Source organism: Oryx dammah, unplaced genomic scaffold (genome assembly GCF_014754425.2).
Source record: "Oryx dammah isolate SB20612 unplaced genomic scaffold, SCBI_Odam_1.1 HiC_scaffold_27, whole genome shotgun sequence".
Classification (NCBI taxonomy): Eukaryota; Metazoa; Chordata; class Mammalia; order Artiodactyla; family Bovidae; genus Oryx; species Oryx dammah.
In genome coordinates, this window is record NW_024070211.1 from 98,308,323 (window position 1) to 98,316,624 (window position 8,302).

The 8,302-nt window shown below is 43.2% G+C and overlaps 1 protein-coding gene across 13 annotated transcripts in view; it reads left to right on the forward strand.

The window, feature by feature from the left end:
• Window positions 1-7,543, forward strand: part of PKP4 (plakophilin 4) — a 256,672-nt gene extending 249,129 nt beyond the window's left edge. For 9 of the 13 annotated variants that reach the window (XM_040229128.1, XM_040229132.1, XM_040229133.1 and 6 more), the window contains 5 exons: window positions 120-204; window positions 328-445; window positions 2,886-3,014; window positions 4,694-4,767; window positions 6,531-7,533. In XM_040229128.1, coding sequence (XP_040085062.1) covers window positions 120-204; window positions 328-445; window positions 2,886-3,014; window positions 4,694-4,767; window positions 6,531-6,779 — 655 coding nt within the window. In that variant the 3' untranslated portion in view covers window positions 6,780-7,533. Of the gene's footprint in view, window positions 1-119; window positions 205-327; window positions 446-2,885; window positions 3,015-4,693; window positions 4,768-6,530 lie in introns of all 13 variants that reach the window. The other 4 variants (XM_040229137.1, XM_040229141.1, XM_040229138.1 and 1 more) reach the window with 3 other exon arrangements.
• Window positions 7,544-8,302: the final 759 nt, after the last annotated feature.

Consider the following 8,302-nt stretch of genomic DNA (forward strand, 5'->3'; position numbering starts at 1 on the left):
CTCCCCGCCCTGGTCCTTGGAGAGGAAGCCTCATGGCCTCTGCTTTGCTGCCAGAGTCTCTCAAGTGGAGCCTGGGGCGGTGCTGCCCACATTCATTAACATGCCCACTCTTTCCCTAGATCATCTCTGAAAGTGGTGAAGGCAGCAGCCCAAGTCTTGAATACATTATGGCAATATCGGGACCTCCGGAGCATTTATAAAAAGGTAACTTACAAGAATAGCTCTAGTATAATTAGCATTCATCAGAGCGCACAGTCGTAATCATTTATTATCATGAAATGTCATTTTTCATTTTGAGAGGTTTCTTTTTCTCTTTTAACCCCACAGGATGGGTGGAATCAGAACCATTTTATTACACCTGTGTCAACGTTAGAGCGAGACCGGTTCAAATCACATCCTTCCTTGTCTATCACCAACCAACAGATGTCACCTGTCATTCAGTCAGGTCAGTGGATAAACGCCCCTCCTAGGTGAGAGTGTGGGACAGGATGTCGTTTCCCGTCCAGAGGAAATTGAGCATACACACTGATTAAGTCTGTCACCTCCAAACACTGAGGGAAGGAGAGTTTGCTCTTCAAACTGAAAGCCTTCTTCAGGAATTACATGTTATTATAAACAGCAGGCCCACTCTCCTCCTTCCGTTTTAAAGGTTTATGCAAGTTTACACCAACTAGGGTACACAAAAGTGGCCCAGCCTCCTCCATAGCATCTGTTACCCCAAGCTTCTGCTTCACTAGGTTTGCCAAGGGGCCTGGGAACCTGCACTTCATAAGCCGACCTGGTGACGTGGATATAGGAGCGTGGAGGAACACACTTTGAGAACCACTAGCTTGTGCCTGAAAATGGTTGCCCTTGTCTGCCTGCTGGCCATAAGTCTGAAATCTCTTCCAAAGTGATTTTTTTAGTTTTCTTGATGAAAACTATTAGAGTCCTTTAGACCCTGGGAGAGCCATGATCTTCCCCTGTATCTTACTTCTCACCAGTTAAACCTCTATTTGCTGGCTGAACCCAGACCCCAGCATCCACAGCTCATGGGCAGACCTTATAGGTGGCTTTACAGGGATTCCCTATGATTTTGTAAGTTGGGAGTCTTGGCAGCCACGCTACCTACTTATTAGTGGTGTTTAATTTGGTAGAAAGAATGTTTTGAGACTCAACATAATTTTTTTTTTAACATGTAAGAACAGAATATTACCACCAAGTTGATTCAGCCCTGTAAATTTAATTCTTAACTAAATGAAACAGGAAAAGTAATAAACATCTTTTATTTGGCTTTAAATCTCCCCTTCTGACATATAAATATTATCTGTTGTATTCAGTTGTGTTCCTGCTGGCAGTCTTATTTCTCTTGTGGACAAATGTGGCCCAAAAGACTAATATACGACTGGGGGTTCTTGTCGCATAATTAGATGTCTTCACTTATACCAGGAGTTTTTAAAAATTATCTCCGCCTACTGCAGTGATATATATTTATATCTTAGTTTTTAAACTATGAGTTGTTTTCCTTCAAAAAGACCTCTGCTTGGGTTTTGACACATTCTTGCTGGGCTCCCAGGTATAGCCTGAGGCCATCCTGCTTTATTAAAATGCTCAGGATTCTTTAGGGAACTTGGAAAGAGTGGTACCAGGGCAAGTGGGAGAGCTGGCTACTTAACGAAAGGCATGTGTACAGGCAAAAGAGTAATTTCAGACAAATTAGGACATAGTCGGTAAGCAATGAACTTGTTTTGAGGACTCAGATATCCACACTGGACAGTGCCGACAAGCCCCATCCAAGTTCTGAGGTCCCTCTCTGAGTTCCATTTGAAGGTAGGATATAATTCACACTTGTTTCTCCAGTTATTCTGAGGGCTGATATCCATCCCTTGGGGTTAGTGTGATATCTGCTTATGGGCATATCTCATATCTTGCTGACATCTTGATAATAGTGGGAGGCAGGTGGGGATGTCTACCTACCTTCTAGAAAGTAGGATGAGAAGCACATAGACACAGCCCATGCTCAAAATATTTTCTGGGGAAGGTATTTTGCTATCAGTCTTCCTCTGAAAGCATCAGTGCATGCGAAAGCACCAGTGACAGGTCTGGGGGCTGCTGCTCCCTAGTGGATCCAGTGAATAAGTGACCACTCTTAATTGTAAGACACTTCAGTACAAGCAAGATGACTCCTTAATGAGAAAAAGAAGATGTACAGTGTTTTCCTTCTGTGCGAAAATGTCCCACAGGATACCCAAGGGTAGATATGTTGTTATGAAACATTTCGCTCCAGCTGGATAAAAAAGCTGGACTTTTGTGAAGCTGGGCTTCTCAGCATCCTGAGCTTCTTGATGAGCAGGGCTTACTGGGCTTATAATTTCCCTGACAGCTGATCACCATAAAAGGAATTAGAAATTTCATGGGCCGGGCACTCTTATTCAAACACATTTAGAAATGCAGATACTTTTGAAATCATCAGAAATCAAAACATGCCATAAAACATCTATTTACCGAAGAGCTATACATTAAGGATAATAGATGGGTGTGTCACAAGTGACTGAACTGAGATCGTAAAACAGCAAACGTAACTCGTGCATTAGTCCCAAAGGCAGGTCATTGAGACCCGCCATCTCAGTGGGGAAACTGCACGACCCCTGTACCACGCTGGGCTCCCCAGCGATCTCTGGGGTTGATAGCACTGATCATCACAGTGGCCGGTCTGCAGGCCACCATCCAGGGACCTGGAGTTGGCTGCCCTCCAGCTCTCAGCCCCTGTAAGAGCTGACTTTAGTGCTGGCCGCGTCTAATTATTGACCTTTGTTCTTCCAGAAAGGACTTCCTAGAGACACTGACAGTCTGATTTCTCTTTCTTCTCCTCTCTCTCCCCCTCCTCCTCTCACCTGTCCCCTCAGTCGGCAGCACCTCTTCCTCACCAGCACTGTTAGGAGTCAGAGACCCTCGCTCTGAATACGATAGGACCCAGCCACCTATGCAGTATTACAGTAGCCAAGGGGATGCCACACACAGAGGCCTGTACCCTGGTAAGATGCCAGTCGGGTGTGTGATAGAGTATCTCGAAAAGCCGCGTGTCCCCAGGCACTTGAACGGCAGCCTGGGAGGTAACCTCTGCCTGCCTTGAGATGGTCCCCCAGCAGCAAACCATGGTCCACTCTCTCCATCTCCTTCCTGCTTCAGGGGCTGTTGCCTTTCCCACTTGTTTTAAGTAAAACAAGCAGAGGCAGTGGTCTGCTGACCACAAATAAAGAGAGCACTGTATCCATTTCCGGCTCCCCTGCAATGCAGGCCCTTTGTCCTGCCCCCTCCCCACTCTCCGGTGTGTTCCAGAAACCCGAGCTCTGTGACACTCGGCAGGGCCAATCTCCTGGACCGACTCATACGTTCAAACCTGCGGATGGGGGTCAATTCCATTTGCATTTTCGTGGAAAAGTTTGAATGAATAACAAAATATATAATGTGATTCTTCTCAGAGTGATTATTTATTTTTTAAGAATAACAAAAGTGATGTTGCACAGTATTATTTTTATGTCCTATTCAGAAAGCCATGCATATAATTTATTTAAAGAATGCCAACCTGAAGGGTTACCACGATTTCATATTATCTCCATTCTCAGCTATCTGGCAAATTGAAACTCCTCTGGAAGTTTCAAAAAGCGGGAGAAACCCTCCTTTCTCCAAAAAAAAAAGCTATTTATTAAAAAGAAATAAAAGCTGGTGGCACTTTAACAACTGCTGGGGGAGCAGTCTCAGTTGCGCTGTTGTCTTTAAAATTGTGATTCCACAGGACTATTTACTAATCGACTGTTGTTACTGTGGCAATTAATAGCTCAGAAAACTGCAGATGCTACATTTCAAACACCAAGCTCTTTGCAGAGGAAACGCACATACCAACTGAAGTGCATTGTTGCTTCAGGTTTGCAGCAGCCTGCTTTATTTTAAAGATCGCCTCCTTAGCATGCGCGCCCTTCTGTATCTTCTTTGCTTGCTTCAATAAACTAATTTGCCTCAAATATGTTTCATTTTCCTCATTAAAATAAAAATCTTTGCTAGCCTTAACAATACTAGTAGGGTAACCAGTGACATCATCAGAGTCTTCTGTGGACTCTTGAAGACAGCTATCTGGTTACCAGGTTCTTTTTAAGACATACTCAAATATGGCAGACACAAGACTGTGCCTTCAGGTGGCCGGCCTTTTAGAACACAGGCTGTGCCTGCTTCTTGCAGGACCTGGGATTTTGAATCAAGGCTGTTCCGAGGGCATGGAGCTTGTTCTGCTATGTTTCCCTTCCCCCATCTGAGGGTGGGGGCAAAGCTCAAGAGCCCTGGAAAAGCCATGTTCCTGGGCTCCAGGAGCATGTCTGCTGTTCAGAAAGCCAGCCAGCAGACATCTGCACAGGTGGGAAGAGCTCCCCATAGTGACCAGAGTTTGAGAAGGAATCCTTTTTGGATCTGTGCATTGGCATTGCTTTTTGATGAAACACACAGCCTCTTTTTGCCATATTCATTAGCCCCTGAGAGCCCTGGGTTAGGCAGCAAGCAGGCTTGATCCGGGGCACCCAGGCCGCTAACCGTCTGGGGCTATGCCATGCCGGGAAGGCAGGGCCTGTCGGGCACACCACCAGCCCTAGCCCTGGGAGTCCATATGACCTAATGGACCAGATAATGAGCACTAGTTTTAATTTCATAAAATATTTTCTTACAGGCTCCAGCAAACCTTCACCAATTTACATCAGTTCCTATTCCTCACCAGCAAGAGAACAAAATAGACGGCTACAGGTGAATTTGCAATACCATTTTTACAGAAGGCCGATTAGCAGGGATCAACACAGTAAGGGGTCCGCGCTGGTTGACTTACCTGAGCTGGGCCCACACGGCGGGGCCGGGGAGCTGTCCCAGGGGATCTCTGTTCCTTGGAAGCTCATCCATGGTTTAAGCAAATCACTTCTATAGTAGCCTATATCCTTGCATATCCAAATTGGTAACCCCATGCCACTGATGGCAACCAGCTGAGAAGTCTTTAACTCCTGTTCTTTACCCAACAGTTTCCTTTTCCCACCTTTTTTTTTTTTTTTTTAAATCTCTAAAATCTCTTCTGTTCTCTGGGTGGGGAAAGATCAGTAAGCACACTTCGTCCTCTCACCTCACTCTTCTTTTTTGTACCTCCGTCTCTCTCTCCATCTTCATGGCTCCCTCCGATTCGGGCCTCCATGGTTTGAAGACACTTGAGTCTTAGGCTCAGAGGTCACAATGGACTCAGCCCTACAGGGGTAGACCCCACTCCCCAGCAGAAAGGGGACTAGTGATTGTAACATTTAAGCTCTGCTTTCATGGGGCCTAAAATTCATTTTGGTCCTGTCTGATGCCATGTCCACCTGGGTCATCTGATCTCTCCTCTTACCTTCTTCCATTAACACAGCAATTGGGGGGTTCCCAAACAAGCCTGTAACCTGCCCTGCAGATAAGGATACTCTCAGACCTCCTTCCATATCTTTTCCCTGTAGATGGAAGAAGAACCTCTCAAATTACTCATAATCTCTGCTATAGTTTTTTCATCAGGAGAAATATCCTCAGAATCATCACTCTAAGTTAAAAAGCAAAATTTAGCTCTGAAATCCTTATAATATTAGAATGCCTTTAGTTCCAGAATATGGTGTTGATCCCTATGTGGTAAATTTGTAACATCTTGCTACAGGCAGGACAGGGGTGGAATTTGGGCATAATCAGGAGGAAGGACAGACATTAGAAACATTACAGTTTTTCTCCAAACATGTGAAGAAATCAATGTGAAGTCAGAGATAGACAGCACGAAAGGAAATGAGGTCAGGCTGTGGGTGCCCACCTGTGCTTCACTTTGCTTCCTTACAGATGAAGTTAGTATCAGCCCTGGCTTGAGGGAAGTCTGTTCCTTTTGAATTGTATTTGCTCACATATCTCTTCTAATTGTACTACTCTCCTGCCTGGAGATTGCTTATTCGTTTAAAAGCACAGCAGGGTTTCCAAAATGTGACTTGTTCACCAGACTACATATTTCTTTTAAAACTGAGGAATGGACTCAATCTTCATCTCTGAGATAAATGTTTTCAAAGATGGTTCTGCAATTATACAGCAATCCGAAGCCCCAAAATCCAACCTTTAACTGGGTTCTTGATGTGCTAATTGTACCCCTGTGTCAAAGCAAAAATAAAGGCCATCTTTCAACGGGTATGCCCAGCTCACAGGCTCTTCCAGAGCAGAGCACAGAACTTGGCCTCTAGGAAGGAGGGAGGTAGCAGGGGCTCTCTGGGGTTCTCCCAAGTTGCTAACTTCTAGAAGTCATAGGACAGGACTTGAGCCAACGGCCAGCTCACCTGTAAACAGTTTAAAATCCTTCCAGTCCACTAGTAAACATACAGTGTGCACCAGAAAAACGTTCAACGATAAATTCACAAACACTGAATATTGCTTTAAAAATATAAAGCAGGAAGCCCACATTAATTTTTCCCTAAACATGTACTTCCAAAAATTGCCTTGATTTATTTGCTTTCTCATTTTGCCAACAGCATCAACAGCTGTATTATAGTCAAGATGACTCCAACAGAAAGAACTTTGATGCATACAGATTGTATTTGCAGTCTCCTCATAGCTATGAAGATCCTTATTTTGATGATCGAGTTCACTTTCCAGCTTCTACTGATTATTCGACACAGTATGGACTGAAATCAACCACGAATTACGTGGACTTTTATTCCACTAAACGACCTTCTTACAGAGCAGAACAGTACCCAGGGTCCCCAGACTCGTGGGTGTAGCATCCCGATGCTTGGGAGAGGAACTCTTTCTTTCTAACTTTGTTTGGATTGAGATGAGAAGTCCGTCTTGCTGATTTGCTGATGAAATGTGAAAGTGATATGAAAGGAATGAGTGAAGAGCATATTCTTTTTTTTCTTTTTTGAGGAATTTTCAGGGAAGTGAGGCAACCTTCGGGAGAAAGGACTTTCTAAGCTATACTTAGGTGTTAGATCTAATTACTTGTAGATTCTATAGTCTGGTGAAGGTGTGGGCGATGTGATGAGAGGTTTAAGAAATGGGTGAAATGAGAAGGGGGATGTGTAGGTCAAATCAAATTAAAAATGATTTTTTTAATGTGAATAAGTTATGTTCTGATAGTTTGTACAGAAAAAAAATAAATAAAATGGATGCCCTTCGTGTTTTATTGCTATTACTAACTGTCAAGATTGTATGCTATGATGTCTTGTAAATTTCTTTTGTTGATGTAAATATGGAAATGCCACATTGGTTAAGTGCCATCACTTGTAACGCAGTGTGTCATCTGAAAAGAGATTTGAAGAAACTGACAGCTTAAAAAACAAATGGGAAACCCAAGGAATTGTTAGCAGTTAAAAACAAACTACAACATCCTTTGTTTTCAAAATGAATAGTGTACCTTTGAAGCACAAAGTCCAGTCTGGTATAGCAGCACCATGCCCATTCCCTGCCTCTTTCATAGGACACTTCACTGCCATTTTCTATGCACATGAAAGAAAAATAAATGTGGAAATTTCATCCTTGGAAATTTGTTCCCTGTTCTTTTTCTTTGTTTTTTTTCTTTTTCTTCTGTGTATGACACAGAAAAGTAAATTAATAAATGTGAATCTCATTGCATATAGGAAACAGCTTAAATATACCCATCTATTTTGGACTTTTCCTAGTTCCATACAGTTAATATACTTTGTGGAATGGACTGTTCCACAGAATGACGCTGTGAACTTTCCTCTTCTTTATCTATCTTAGTGTTTTTATTTCTTGTGATCTGTTTTTAATCTAATGTCCATTATCATTTTATCATGTTTTTTTCCAGACTGCTGTATATTTAACACCACTTTTCACCGAAGAGAAATTACATCTGGCAGCCTGGCCCTAACTAAATTGGCAGGCTCCTTTTGGCATCATTTTAAGAACTCCGTAACTGCGTAAGAACAGTGGTTGGGCACTTACTGGTTGGCAGCAATGTAATAAGCTGAGACAAATTCTACATAATTATTTTGCTGAGTAATCCCTTAAGACAAAATAATTCCTGGCTTAGAGATAGGGTAGAGTAGCCCCACCATGCATGGTAGGCAGGGGTCCTTATAATACCAAGGTGCATCCCTTCCTAGCCTTTCTCCATCCCTGAAGACCCAAAGTCTGAGAACTTTCCAAGTCTTGTGGTTTCCACCCTGGGTGTTACATGGAAAACAACCCATACAGCAAGTCAAACCCAGTGGAGTTCACTCAGCTCAGTATATCCTGCAAATGTGATTATAAAAAAACCTAGTCTGGCCTGTGTGTTTAA